A 15,970-nucleotide genomic window follows, 5' to 3' on the forward strand; every position below is an offset into this window, starting at 1 on the left:
CTGGTGACAGTAATAACATAACAAAAAACCAAACGAATGTAAGTGACTAAAGTGAAACATGGAAAAACAAAGAAATGTCATTTCAAATTTGCCCGTGAAACATACACAGATGTTCCACTTTCTGTTAATTTGGGGAAACGCTAATGTGTTCAGAAAAAAAGCTAAATTAATCAGGTTTGGTGTGCAATTAAATGGTGACACTAATTTTCAAAGATAAGTTATTTTTTCCAGCTTTGAAACACAAACCTTTTAACACGTCTTTCTGAGAGTACAAATAATTAGCTAAAAACAAAACAAATCTAAACAAATTAAAAAACGAGGAGACAATCAGCTGTCCACAAATCTATCAGGACACAAAGTTCTGCTTTTAAATGACATCACAGTTATAACCAGTCTCCCTCCCATGAGTTATTCACCACACTCGCTCTGCACAGTTACAGACTTTAACCTTTTCAAACACAAAAGGAACTGGCTGTTTCTTTTCTTTTATCCCTTTCATTACATTAAATCGACTCAGTGCTTCTGTAGACACTCTTGTGCACGTGTGAGGTCACTTCCACACAAGATGATGGGAGTTGTAGTTGTTCAAGTTATAAGGTGTGTCAGAGGGCTCGAGTGGAGGCTGGTGAAGGATTGACCACGTTTGCACATTAGTGTTGGCAGCGCGGAGCGGATTCAGTTTTATTGGAGCAGGTCATCCCTGATACTAAGTGTGATTTAGTGTTACTGACAGAAAATCACCCAAACGTTGGAGCGTCTCTCTACCTGAGTCCAGTGATGCCCTCTCTGGGGTTCGCATGCTTGGTGCCGTATGTTCAACTTCCACCTGGATCAGCTCCGTCTCATCTGTCTTTTTCCTGTGTGAGGTGTTCTTCTGGCTGTCTCCCTGGGATAACAGGGCACTCTTTCTGTCCCTGCTGTTCCTCCTCTCTCCAGGTTCGCTGAGATCTAGCAGGTCCAGAGTTGAAGAGAGAACTGTGAGGAGATGGCACATGGTTAGCTTCTCATCTGTCATCTGAAGGATCATTGATAGCCATGGAAACTTCATTCATTAAACGTGTTCTAATTTGATCAAATCTGTTGGAGTGTTGGATTGCACTTAAATTTTCATAGAGTACTTTCCCCCCTCACTCTGGTCTTTTTAAAAAATTAGTAATCTGTGAGTTGACCATCTCCTTATCTCAAATGTAATTTGCGACTTTATTGGCGTCTTTACTTTAAGAGGCCTTCGAGGTTGCATCAAACTTGTAAAACTTTGTAATGAGACTGAATAGCAGGCTTCACTTTTTGTGCACCACGGGCTTTGATTTTGATCGGCACGGTTTCTGACGTGGCATGTAGACCTGTCAGGGGTACTTAAGCTGGAGTATTCCCCCTTAGGTGGGCATCTAAAAATTTGCTGCTGCTCTTTTCAGCCAATCTAAATATACTGCAAATGACTGCACGGTCTGCTAAGGATGAGATGGGCTCTGGAGGCAGTTTGGTCAGTGCAGTAACTCAAGCACGAGTCATGTTAGGTGGCTCAACAAACAAGAAAACATTACTGTGAAAATGCTCAGGTACAAGGAGAGGACTAAAAATGAAAAAGATCTTCAGAGGTTGAAGAACTCCTGCTCAGGGCTATTTAAAAAATTCTAAGAGAGTCTGGCTCCTTGGAAGCAAAATATTAAGAAATGAGTGGGGACTAAAAAACTTTGCATCGTATCTATCGTGGCACTTTGTCCTTTTGCAGTAGACTCGTTTCCTTTATTTCCCATCAGTAGTTTAGTGACAAATACTGCAAACCAAATACATGACATGTTTTTGTGAGGTTAGATTAAAAATTCATGACTTGCTAAAACCCACACTAAAACGTTTTCATACACTGGATATTTGAGGAACCCACAAACTTTTCTTGCTCGCCTCCGAGGAGCCGACGACGTCTTTTGAGCCATACGAGCTTAAAAGTGCAGGCACGTGACTGCATAACCGGCATGCTGCTGCTTCATGTCAAGCAACTGAGAGTATTTGTTGACTGAAATCTCTGCATAATTAGAGAGTGTGCTCGTCTTCCCAGCCTTGTGCTCTTTAGATGACAAATACAATTAAAAATCAAGGGAGACACACTCCTGTGGATGCTTGCCTGAAGAGTTTCCAGCATCAAAAGATTCACGAACGCTTTATGAAGAGACAGTGATGTAAAAATTGTTTTGCCACCCAGAGTCTCCTTGAAATGATGATGCTTGGAAGAAATACAGCGCACAGTAATTCAATTCAATTCAATTTTATTTATATAGTGCCAAATCACAACATACAGTGGGGCAAAAAAGTATTTAGTCAGCCACCGATTGTGCAAGTTCCCCCACCTAAAATGATGACAGAGGTCAGTAATTTGCACCAGAGGTACACTTCAACTGTGAGAGACAGAATGTGAAAAAAAAATCCATGAATCCACATGGTAGGATTTGTAAAGAATTTATTCGTAAATCAGGGTGGAAAATAAGTATTTGGTCAATAACAAAAATACAACTCAATACTTTGTAACATAACCTTTGTTGGCAATAACAGAGGTCAAACGTTTACTATAGGTCTTTACCAGGTTTGCACACACAGTAGCTGGTATTTTGGCCCATTCCTCCATGCAGATCTTCTCGAGAGCAGTGATGTTTTGGGGCTGTCGCCGAGCAACACGGACTTTCAACTCCCGCCACAGATTTTCTATGGGGTTGAGGTCTGGAGACTGGCTAGGCCACTCCAGGACTTTCAAATGCTTCTTACGGAGCCACTCCTTTGTTGCCCGGGCGTGTGTTTTGGATCATTGTCATGTTGGAAGACCCAGCCTCGTTTCATCTTCAAAGTTCTCACTGATGGAAGGAGGTTTTGGCTCAAAATCTCACGATACATGGCCCCATTCATTCTGTCCTTAACACGGATCAGTCGTCCTGTCCCCTTGGCAGAAAAACAGCCCCATAGCATGATGTTTCCACCCCCATGCTTCACAGTAGGTATGGTGTTCTTGGGATGCAACTCAGTATTCTTCTTCCTCCAAACACGACGAGTTGAGTTTATACCAAAAAGTTCTACTTTGGTTTCATCTGACCACATGACATTCTCCCAATCCTCTGCTGTATCATCCATGTGCTCTCTGGCAAACTTCAGACGGGCCTGGACATGCACTGGCTTCAGCAGCGGACACGTCTGGCACTGCGGGATTTGATTCCCTGCCGTTGTAGTGTGTTACTGATGGTGACCTTTGTTACTTTGGTCCCAGCTCTCTGCAGGTCATTCACCAGGTCCCCCCGTGTGGTTCTGGGATCTTTGCTCACCGTTCTCATGATCATTTTGACCCCACGGGATGAGATCTTGCGTGGAGCCCCAGATCGAGGGAAATTATCAGTGGTCTTGTATGTCTTCCATTTTCTGATGATTGCTCCCACAGTTGATTTTTTCACACCAAGCTGCTTGCCTATTGTAGATTCACTCTTCCCAGTCTGGTGCAGGTCTACAATACTTTTCCTGGTGTCCTTCGAAAGCTCTTTGGTCTTGGCCATGGCGGAGTTTGGAGTCTGACTGTTTGAGGCTGTGGACAGGTGTCTTTTATACAGATGATGAGTTCAAACAGGTGCCATTCATACAGGTAACGAGTGGGGGACAGAAAAGCTTCTTACAGAAGACGTTACAGGTCTGTGAGAGCCAGAGATTTTCCTTGTTTGAGGTGACCAAATACTTATTTTCCACCCTAATTTACGAATAAATTCTTTACAAATCCTACCATGTGGATTCATGGATTTTTTTTCACATTCTGTCTCTCACAGTTGAAGTGTACCTCTGGTGCAAATTACTGACCTCTGTCATCATTTTAGGTGGGGGAACTTGCACAATCGGTGGCTGACTAAATACTTTTTTGCCCCACTGTAAGTCGCCTCAAGGCCTTCATAGATACAGAGAAAAACCCAACAATCATATGACCCCCTATGAGCAAGCACTTTGGCAACAGTGGGAAGGAAAAACTCCCTTTTAACAGGAAGAAACCTCCTCAGTAAGCATTTAGAAGTAGTTACTGTGTAGCGGCCAGTGGGTTTGTAGTAAACAAGTATGACCACTGAGACATCGAGAGTCCTGATCTCTTCATTTTGACACCAGTGAGCCAAAACATTATGACAAATTACAGCTGATTATCTTGTACCAGTGGTCTCCATCGGGCCACGTCAGAGCTCTGAGTGTGTGAAACGGTTTGGACAAAGACCAAACTGTTCAGTGGTGACTCGCTGCTGCAGTGGAGAGAGAACATATTATTGGCCACAAAGTTAGAGGGACGTGTGACCCTCCATGTTAAGAAATATACTCTAAAACACTTCTCCAGGATGTGGGGGTGGACGCTAAAACACCTTAAAGTGTTACAGGCCCCCTAGGATGAAACATTTCACTATGTCACCAACTATATACTTCTAAACACAAATGATTACATGCAGTATTCTACCATATGCAAACTTATATCACTGAAAGATTATACTGACTAATAAGTACAATTTTCCATTGACACTCCATCATCACAAAACGAAAGGCCTGACACAACTACAAAAACTAAAATCAAGCCAGTAGACAAAATGACACTCTGTTGTTTTGTGACTGATGAAGGAAGCTACTCCCCACACTCACATTCAAGTGTGCAACGATCCAAGAATGGACCAAGTGTGCACACATCAGTGTTTAATTTGTTTAATGTTTAATTTACTAGTAACAATCGAAATGTCATCTTTGGCAATCACTTTTCAAACTTCAATTCCCAAGAATATCATGTATTGACACAATCCTACCACATCACCTTGTGATTTAAGGACAGGAAGTAGCTCCGACGGGAGTGCAGGTGAAAGAAAGGTAGTGGCTGGTGGTCCCAAACTCAGGATTTTCAGCCAGAATTAGTTTGTTTTAATTTACATTTTGATTCGTTTTGGGCACCAACATGACTTGGATAGGCTTCGAGCTGCAAATACCTCAAGGTACGTTCAGAGAAATGAGCCCATGCTGTGGTGTTTTGGTTACACACGAAGGACAAACAATATGTTAAACGAGGATTTTACTACGACATTAACAATTAAACTGCATCAAAATCCAGCCACATGTCAGACTTTCAGACGTGTTTCACTAAATCACATGAGGACATTTATATTTAGCAGTTTTATAAAGAACACATTGTTAATGACACATCCTTCAAGCCTTCCTTTGACTATTTAAACTAGCAAGTAAACATCAAAGTGATGACAAAAGGAAAAAATGAGAGCAGAAGAGTGTTGGTGAAGCAACTTTCTGTGAATGCGTTAATGTCAGAGCTGCATTGGTCCGGATGGAGACCCCCAAACCTCTGCGCTGTTTTCTTTTAAATCACAAATTTAAATAGATGTATAATTGACTCGGTTCTAAACCCCAGATACCTGTGACATCAATTCATAATTAACTGTGGAGGTTTTTAAGACTCAGAAGAGCAAAAAAACCTGCTGCTGTCGACCTGAACAGCAGATGGAAGTGAAACAGAGAAAGCATCATCACGGAGGACTCATGTGGATTAGCATACTTGAGCTCGTAATTATCTTTGCTTGTTCGATTTTGTTAAGTGTCATGCGGTTCCGGAAACTTCCATCCAGCATGAAAACAAGTTCACAAACAATCAAACCTAAAATTTGCTTCAACTGCATCATTTTATGTAGCTGCAAACTGCAGCAGCAGGAGACTGGACCCAGTGAAATTTGCCTAAACACAGTTTTATTCTTATTTTTGACTTCTTATTTCCAACTCACAATGAGAAATAAATCCCTCAGTTCTGCAGTTTATGTTCCTAAACATAATGATTTTTCCATTAGAGAGAGACAGAGTTGCTCACAGCATTTTTCTCAGCTGACGAGAGATGACATGTGTCAGCTGTCTGATCTGCAAACTGTTCAAAAGATGCCATGTGGAAATCAAGATGGTGTTCAGCTTCTGTTAATGTCAGATGGTTGAGTTTCTCAACAGTGAATCTGATCCAGATTATTTTAGCACAAACAATCGTTTAAAGCACTAATTATAATACATTTGTATTATAATTCTTTAAATATAGTCAGTTTTAATGTTTGAAGTAGAAAATAAATCAGTCCACTATAATGTGTGAGAATCACAGGAAACATTATTGTATGAGGTGAATAAAACTGATTACTGGGGTGTGTAGTAGGGATAGTGTTAAAACTGGAAATAGAGCTGAAAAGGAAATGTTAGAATGAACCTTTGTTAGATGCTAAAACCTTTTTTTAATATATATATACAGTACATCCTTCAACAGCTAATGTTTGTGCAAGCACTGGGCATCACTGAGTGCAACCTGTGGACAGTGAAGAATCAAAATATCATATAATATATGAAGGTCTATTGATCTGACTTGAGGCACAGGTAAATTATATAAAAGAAAGAAACTCGTCTCAAGGATTTTGGCCGAGTTGGATAAAAAGAGGAAGTGACATCCATTTGTTCTAGTCCCAACATGGCTCAGAAAGGTTTTCCTGGCTATTAAATATGAGTAGATTTAAATATAATGCTTGTACAAATGAAAGAAAAATACTTGATGTAAGTACATTATCATCAGCTTAAATGCGGAAATAAAAGTGCTGTACCGGCTGTGTTGGAAGTAACTGGGCGGGAAACCCCATCGCACTTGGTCTCGCAGAGGAAATCGTCGATAGAAGGGCTTAGAAGCGGGCGGCTCTCTTGTTGCTCACTCACCAGCTGCAGGGACAAACACATGAGACAGTTCAGGCTCTCTTCGCATGTCTCTCATGCTAAACTCCCTTCAAATCCTCTGTGAAAGCCCCCCAAAGCCTTATTATTATGAGGGGAAATTCAGGCCACTGGTTCACATGACAGCAGAGCTATACTGTCAAATCCCTATGAGTGTGTAAACTTCTACAACTCTGTCCTTTGGGGGGCGACATGCTCGTGGTGCACATTATTTAACGACAGCATGTGACGGCACATGCTGAACCTGCGGCCTCTCGGCTAAGCCCACTGTGACTTCTCTCTGCAAACTGATGTGTGCGCGTGGCATATGGTTGAACACAGCTGGTATTTCATGATTGTTATCACACAATCACATCTCTATGGCACCAACAAACCCTCAGTTTACTAGGCAAGGCAAGGCAAGTTTATTTGTATAGCACAATTCAACAACAAGGTGATTCAAAGTGCTTTACAGAGAGAAGAGCAGGTTATTGGAGTGTGTGTCATGCACTGAGATCCAGATGAGCTGGACTCGGAGCTGCTTGGTGTCCAGAACAACAATTACATAACCATTCCTGCTTATCTCACCTTCCAAACCATGAAATGCTAATCACTTTGCCTTTAATGCACCAATTTGTAGGGTTGCCAGAGCAGCTGCGGAATAGGTCACATCCAGTTCATTATTGGTACTACGAATCCTCACAACACTTCAGGTGCAGCTGGTCTCAATTTGCCAGCCATTTCTTCATCATTTGGAGAGGAAAGCAGCCGCCACCGGTGATGTCATTGTGTAGCGTGTCCATAATGCTGGCAGCGAGGAAATGTGACATTTCCTGTTGTTGCTCTGCAGGCCATGGCCACAAGCAGAATTTAAATGAAGGTCCTGTTAGTTAGCAAGCATGAAGTGCGCTGAGCACAATCTGCCATATGCTCGATGAAGTGTTGGATGGGCTTTTGATAGCGTTATATTACTTTACAATTATGCTGACTTCCTGAACAAATCTGGAGTGCATGCTGGGCCCTGCTCGACCTCTGTTGGAGAAATTATGAAAAACAAATATCTGACCGCGGGCTCAGAGACATGAATATTGGGCTAAATGGTCATTGTAACATGGTCGTGTGACAGGTAATCATCAATGCGCGTATTAGAAAGATCTGTGTAAATGTGTGTCAACAGGAAAGAGCAGCTTTCAGTAGTCAGCAAGATGAGAAAAGTCCAGTGGACGTAAAAGCCATTTGTCGCTTTGATTGGGGAGTCATTCACCTTCTTTAGGATCTGCTCTGCCAAGCTAAATGCCAAAACGTGGGAAAAAATATTTCAGTTAACAAAGATAAAAATGAAACCACTGAAAAATATTCAAACTGCGATTTTGTGAACTTGGAAAACCAACTGAAATAAAATTTGAAGATATACACAGGAAATATTCTTAGTTTCAGTGTTTGTTTCCTGATCAGACTTTGGTGTGTACAAGACTGTGAGTCACGTGCTTTTCCTGAATGCTGTTCTCACATATGTCCTCTGTGCAAGAATAATTAATGGGGACTAGAAATAGCACTGAAAATAATAGAAACCAAAGACAAAACTAAACTTTTTTAAAGGCGAATAAACAAACGCACTCTGGAAACAAACTGAAACTAAACTGAATTAAAAGCCAAAAGTGAAAATTAAATTAAAACGAGGCTCCATAAATGTTAAAGAGGTAAGTATTTCTCAGTTGCATTGAATAGAGAATAAATTGTAGAAACCTAAACAGAAGAAAGAAGAAGAGAAATAACAATGTTAACATAAACCACTGACACACTCCGGGAGCCTGATCAGCCCTGGCAGGGCCTCCTTGGAAGAGGGTGTCCAGAGATAATGGCCAAAACACCCGATGAATCAAAGGTCCACTGCTGACGATGTGTCCCAAATTTTAATATGATAATTTAGATCAGATCTCTAATCCCTAAACCTAACCAAGGAAACATGGCAGATTAGCCTGGGTAAAAGACCGAAAGTTGAGGCACACAACGATGTGTGCCGCTGGTAAAGTTTCTGGGCTTCTTTTCCTCATAACAGCCATCCCTGAAAGATTTTCTCTATTTAAAGCAATGCATTACGAGGGACTGTAACATCTAGTCCTTTTACTGAATGAATGAAATTAAAAACCAATTAGAAAACTGGAAAAACTGGGCAACATATTATATATTGTGCCTCTGTTACATTATACTGACATTATAAGAATTCTTCTTAGTGTTTTTTACTTACTCTTATTTATCAGTGGTGATCAGCAAGGGGAGAAGTGACAGCTTTGGTTTTATCCTTGCTCTGCAGCAGAGATGCTTTAAAGAGGACATGAATAATACCCAGAGACGGGCCGTTGGTTTGTGGAGTGAGAGATTGTGCTGAGCAGCAGGAACAGTGACCCAGCACAGATAATTAGGCTGTGTTTGTGCTGCTCTGCTGTCTGAGTAGAGATTTTGTCCATGGGAAGTCTCACAATGCCGAGTAGCCTTATTTCACCTTTTGCTGCCAGCCAGTGTGTTATTGTCCAATTTGGTCTGAAGCAACCAATCTTAAAATGAAATCCATGAGGGTGGACTTGTTTTTAAAGGTCATATTAAGTGATTTAAAGACTGTGCTTGCTCTGCAAAGGTGCAGTTGAGTGTGAGCGGAGGCTAAGCCACTGCTGAATCAGTTACAGCTGTTAGCGGTGTGAAAGGAGTGCATGCTTTATATGAACTAACCCGGATAACCGCTCAGCTGCTGGCCTTTAATGCAGGAAGTGACTCATCTTAAGTGACTTTTTGTTGCTTTTAATTAAATCACTTGTTCTCAATCAACTACATATCACCTGAGTTAAAAAGAAAAAAACCCATAGGTGTCAATGTTTCTGTGAGAGGAAAAATTCTTCCATTGCTCTTCTATTTTTCTGTTTCCTGTTTATGTTTTTGCATTCTCACTATAGAGAGTGACATATATACAGTATGTGTAACAACAATAGGCAATGCAGGCAAGGCTAAAAATATAAGAAAATACTGTAAAACATTATACAAAAGCCCATTTATAGAGGTAGGTTTTTCTTTCAATAGCAGCTGATTGTGTTGAGCCTAATGGTCAAAGAAAAATTGCCCACCAGTTTTGGGCTAAAACAGTGAAAGCACAGTGTCCCTTTGTTTTAAAGACTGGACTGTGGAACCTTTAATCGATTGTCTGCTGTGAAGAGTCTGAGGGTGATATTCTGAGATCTAAAGTGGAGCCATAGCCTGGAGTGATTTAATCTTAAACTGCAGTCTGGAGTCATTCTGTATGAAGCAAAAATGGATTAGACTTGGACATGTGGCTAAAACTGAGTCGGTGATTGAAAATAATGTCAAGTTTTTAGCAGATTGCTTTTACTCAGTTATTACTTGTCCAACAAAGGGGACTAACATTATTAGAAATATGATCAGGACCAATAATGAGGACTTAAGTTTTTATCAGAGTTCAGCAGTAAGAATTAAAGGTACACAGTTCGTAAGAGAGACACTCGTGTATAATGGATTACATGGCTGAATAGATGCAGATTTAAAGGAAACAAAATAGGTCCAAGGACTGAGCCCTGTGGGATCCCACGTGTTAAGATGTACTCTGTTTGATAAACTGCATAAGAGCCACTCGAGTGCCTTTCCATCTACACCATCTCACATTAGCAGCGATTAGCTTGTCACACATCACGTTGAAACTGATGGCTCTAACATGGCCCCAGTTGCCTAGGCGATGCTTATTTACTACCAGTCAGTCAAAGGTAATCTTCACTCTCATTGGTAGTCACTTCGGTTGCTTCCTTGAGGATTGAGATGAGTTTATTTCCTGCCCATTTCAGTGGATATGTCGTTTGTACTTGCTTGCCCAGTAAGGTCTCCAGTGTGTAGCCAGCTTCACTCTATTGAAGCAAATGGTTGGCAAAATCAAAGCTACAGTCAGGTCCAGTAAAATAACAAGAGCAAAAGTTAAAGTGCTGTTCATAAGCCTAACTGCAATAAAACAGCTCCTGTACTGATTTTTTCCCCTAAAGTCAGACTGAAATGGATCAAATCAGTTGTTGTGTTATGTATAATTTTTTTTAACATAATGAGCTTTCCAACATATTTTGACAGGTTTCACCATCATGTCTCCTCATATTCATCTGAACCTTTTTGTATGTAAAGTATTTTAGCAACTTTAATTACAGTTACACAAGTAACTGGTGTTGCAGACCATTATTTTGTGAAAACATTACTTAATTAAATGTTTATTCAGATTAACAGTGAACTGACTGTGAGCAGTTCAGGTAATTGACTATTTGATAGTTAATGTACTAATTTCCTGGTACATTAATATGTTCTGTTTCCTATATAGATTTCTGTATTGAGAGCTTTGATGTTTAAATGAAGCATTAATCAGCTCTGTTATATTGCCTGTGGTACAGTAACGTATGCATGAGTGCATGCAGTCAAATGCATTCTCTAGCGTGTTGCACGTAAGAATAAAACAGAAGATTTCCTTCTGTCTGGTGTCTTCAGGGTTGAAGTCTTATTTCTGATTTTAATGTACTTAACACATCATGCTTCGAGCTAACCGAGTCGTTAAATACCAGTTGAGCTGTATAGATATTGTATAGTGTTCTCTTTACGCCTTAACAGGCATTCATAAGTGCACATGCTCACAACGACTGAGCATTTGGATTGCAGCTGTGTTTTCATGCAGTGGACGATAACCATGATAAGAAGCATTTCCCATTCAAAGCATCTAATAAATCATTTGTGAGTTTGGCTGTTTTCTTTTTAGATGCGTTTTTATAACCCTTTTTTCTACGTTACAAGACTTTGGATATTTCCACTGTGTTTATTTATTTATTTATTTTTGGATTGATTGATTGACTGAAGGTCAGTTCTGTCAAATGCGCAGCATGTGGCTCATTTAGAGTCCTCCAGTAATGCTCTGATTTAATTGAATAGTGTTGAGATTTAAAGTTTTGACAGACATGATTGGGATCCATGCTGAGCCATGTTCTGCTGACAGCTGACATTAGCATATCCCCAGAAAATGTGACATTTGAAACAATATGGTGACAAACTTCACACAAAACTACATCTTTGGTACAGTAGGCCTTTTCTTTAAATCAAGGATGCAAATTTCAGTTTTAAGTCAAGGTGATAAATCTTTGTGATTATGCACTGATAGCACTTAGCCTTTTTAGTGACATGTTTTTTTTAATAGATGTCACCCAGTAGTTTGTGGATGTTGTTTTCAGGCTTCAGTTCTGGCATTATGGTTGTTGCCATGCTGTTTTTGGAGCCAGAATAAGATCAGAGGCTGGAGTGCTAAGCTAACAGTTAGCTACATTAGCATGCTTGATGAACAAGTTGCAAACATCGGCTGTATGGGACACAGCAACAAATAGCTGCTAATTAGTGTTAAATGCATGCAAATATACAACATCATCAGAACTGGAGGATAGACTGACATTATAATTAACCAGACAAAAAAATGTGTTATGTAATAGATATAAGCTGGCACCCACAGACTATAGATGGCTGTAGCTTCTGGCCCTGAAAAATGAAGCCAAAGCCAAAATGCCTCCACCCTACATTTTTTAAACTCCCCTGATGGGAATAAGTTCTTAAGTTGGACACAAGCCTGCAGTGTTTATGATATCAGTAAAGGCTTTCCTAACGAGTTAATGGTTTTAATCACTTCTTTCAAGTTTTATTTTATAGAAACTTACTGCTCATTTTGTAAATTATGGTTGCCTTTAATGTAAAATGGACAATAAAGGAGGTTTAGCTTTAGTGCAGGGCTACTCTTTGAATTATAGATCTCTACTGTATAAGCATCCAGGTATCAAGGTTTATTAATAAGGAAAAAAAAAAGGATTATGGCCGAAATATTTAAAGTCATTGTTTGGTTGACAATGGCTATGTTAAAATATGTTAATCTTTCATATAAAGATTATATCAACACCCCCTGTCACTTAGAACGGTCACACTCGTAAAATATATATAATTTTAAGGCAAAGAGACCAAAAATGTTCTGCAAAAGGGTGTAAATATGTTTAATTCTGCTGAAAAGTTGGGGATGTCATCATGGGACTCTATTGGCATCGACTTGCTTTGAAACCAGCTTCAAGTGCCATTTGATTTGTTGCATTTGTTTTTGCTATTTCTGCACTGGCTTCATTTTAAGGCTCAACTCCATTTTTCAACAGTTTCCAAGTGTGGCACATTCACTAAAGACACCATCTGGTGTTACTATGACCATGATGGACGTATCATTTGGTGAGTTGGGAGAGCTGCAGATGAGAGATTTTAGCACAGGTTGGTGTTATGGACAGGGTGACAACCCTACTGGATTTTAAAATCCTCCAGAGTGATACATGAGGCCTGAGGTTGTAAAGCTTGGCGTTGTAACTGACTACATTTGGGATGTTTTCAAGGTTAAATGTTAAACACTAGTCTCGCCTTAAGGGGGAACACATGGTAGCGTGGTAACACTAAACTAGAACGGTCATAAAGGAAACTATAACCCATTAGCATTCAGCACAAAAGCACTGCTGTGCCTAAGTGCATCATTAAAGATGTCAGTGTGAGTGTGGAGTCTGACAGACTGAAAGCTTGATTTGACTGTGAATGGTCGCTTTTGAGCCTATAAGTTGAGGCACACCTGTGAAGAGGAGGTTGTTTCTGTATGACTGCTGGCAGCCTTCTGATGGAGGACCCTGTACGATCTACGCCCAACCCTAAACGATCACTGTAAGCTGATGTAGTTCTTCAAAGCACTTTGTGTAATTGCCACAGGAGTCTGTTCTAAATCATGGCTTCGAAATGATGAGACCTCTTCACTTTCCTCCTCCAATCAACCAGAAAATGGGGACAGAAAATCTACCATGTTTATCTGGGATGATGTGTGAGGCACAGAGCAGGTAGCATGCAAACACTAATTACAGGTTCACTTCTAAGGCAGGAGAGGAGCTTTGTGAGCTGTTTGCCCATTGCTATGAGGAGGTTACTGTTTTCCCTCGCTGCCTTTCTTTTTAACTCTCTCCTATGCAAAGCACTTTGGCATTTTGTTTACAAGTGCTTTAAGCAGTAATCTAGAATATTATGTAATAGAAAACTTCAACTAATTGTGCCACTTGGGCTTGACTCTCAGATGTTGCTGTCAGGGGAATTGTGTACCAGAGCCTTGAAGGAGGGGAGGCTGAGGTGAGGGTAGGAGGAGGTGCAGAGGATGGAAAACACTACATAAAGGCAAAGAGAACTAATGTCAGCTGTTAGCTAAAAGCTGGCGGCTATGCGATGGATGGTTGGCTAGAAAAATGATAACAGTCAAGGTTGTATGCTTTATAGAGTTCACATGGTTGTGAGCTGTGGTCAGGGATTATATAACTATGCAGCAAGTCTTTTTTAAAATGCAAAATTGATTCTTACAAATCATTAGAAAGCTTCTCCGTGATGCATCAGGTTGTTTACTCGTTACTTTTGTTTCCAAGCAGTTTCTTGTGGGTGGTGATGATCTATTCATCCCAAAGGCTTGTTGGGGTTTTATGAGTCATCGTGATGGCTTTATATGATTTGACTTTAGGCAGCAGAGTCAAAAGTGAAATATTAAAAAAAAAGAATAATTTCTTCCCTTATATATTTGAGTGAAGAATAAAGCTGCCATTATTTCATACTAAAAGCTTGCTACCAGACTGCCTTTGGACAAAAATCATCAATTCAACAGCCCATCGCTCTGTACTTTTCTTGTGATTTGTCCAAGACTGGTTTTATTAATGCTGAAGATCGGTCCTAACAGTTGGCTCTATAATGTGTCTTGTTATAATGACTGGAACTGGATCAGTGGTTAGCACGGCTTCCTCACAGCAACAGGATCCTGGATATTTTTTATTTTTTATTTCTCTGGTTACTCCGGTTTGTCCTGGCATTGAGTCATGGTGGGTTAGCCCCGAAACCAAGGTTAACCCTGCCTATTTTGGCCAAGGACACTAATTCAATTTGAATTTTGCTTGTAAATAAAGGTTTGAAATATTCTATCCAGTACAACATTTTGCTTGACTGATTTGTTTTTAGGAGACAGTGTGAAAAAAGTACAACGTAATATTAAAAAAGGAACGTATCCATTTTTTAGGATACTTAAAAAGGTACTTTTTGCACATTGAATCTTACCTTTTTTACTAAAAGTCAATAAAAAATGAACAAAATAACAAAATCAAACAAAAACTGATAATTAACAGCAGATCTGTTGCACATACAGTAGCACACAGTTCTGAAGATCATCACTGTAGTTTAGTTTTATATGGAGGAAGAAATGAAGTTATCAGAGCTGTGAATTAAATAGAGGAAGAGGTGAATGCGACGTCTTGTTTCATGCGGATTCTTTTTCATATATCATCATAAAGAGTCTGGCTGGTTGAAGACTGTGTGTGTGTGGCCCATTCAGACATCATGCATCATCTTGGGCTTTCCAAACAAACCTGACCTGACTTGACGTGCGGCTAAAGGGACCACCAGCTGTGGCTTAGCCTCCGTCACTTGCTAAGTGACATCAGGCAGGGACACTTCTCAAACTGCTGCCTCAGCCACTGGAGAGCACTTCAATCATGAGTTGAGTCCAGCCGAGTGGAAACAACATCCAGCATTCGCTTCGACGCTGTCATTTAAGATTATTTTACTGGTGATTTTGATTTGGACTAACTGACAATCCAGATATTAAAAAATAAAAATCTGCAGAAAAATTGACTTTTTCATATACACCCTTTAATCATTTACTCAAATACTACTCAAATATGATTTAACTGTTATAATTTGACATATTTTTCTACCTTTTTAAAAAGAGAGGATACAGGAAACTCACTTTCTATACATTATGCAGTGCATGCATGTGTGACCTGCTTAGTAAGTTTGTGTCTTTAATTAGTTGTTGTGGCTTTGATCATTTTAATAATTATGTGAAGACAATAGTGAGAAGAGCCTTCATTGGCTTCCAGTGCGTTTTAGAATTAAATTCAAAATGTTACTTTTGACTTATAAAGTGCTAATTGGCCAGGCACCGGACTATTTGTCTGACCTATTGCAGCTTTATACGCCCTCTAGAGCCCTTCGATCAAGCGATCACCTGCTCCTTACATAAGCCTAGGATGGTTCATAGAGGAGATCGGGCATTTGCGGTTGTGGCACTGAAAATGTGGAATGATCTACCTCTCCATATTAGAAAGGCCCCAACTGTTACTCTTTTTAAATCGCA

General features: G+C 40.0%; 1 protein-coding gene across 6 annotated transcripts in view; it reads right to left on the reverse strand.

Moving 5' to 3' along the window:
* Positions 1 to 15,970, reverse strand: part of pex5la (peroxisomal biogenesis factor 5-like a) — a 116,908-nt gene that overhangs the window by 39,402 nt on the left and 61,536 nt on the right. For 5 of the 6 annotated variants that reach the window (XM_005931001.3, XM_005931000.2, XM_005930999.3 and 2 more), the window contains 2 exons: positions 6,621 to 6,732; positions 766 to 975 (listed from right to left, as the gene is read on the reverse strand). In XM_005931001.3, the coding sequence (XP_005931063.1) occupies positions 766 to 975; positions 6,621 to 6,732 (322 nt within the window). The remainder of the gene's footprint in view (positions 1 to 765; positions 976 to 6,620; positions 6,733 to 15,970) is intronic. The other variant, XM_042224269.1, reaches the window with a different exon arrangement.

The sequence above is a fragment of the Haplochromis burtoni genome, unplaced genomic scaffold, assembly GCF_018398535.1.
Source record: "Haplochromis burtoni strain Fernald_Lab_line unplaced genomic scaffold, NCSU_Asbu1 Contig_133, whole genome shotgun sequence".
Lineage (NCBI taxonomy): Eukaryota > Metazoa > Chordata > Actinopteri > Cichliformes > Cichlidae > Haplochromis > Haplochromis burtoni.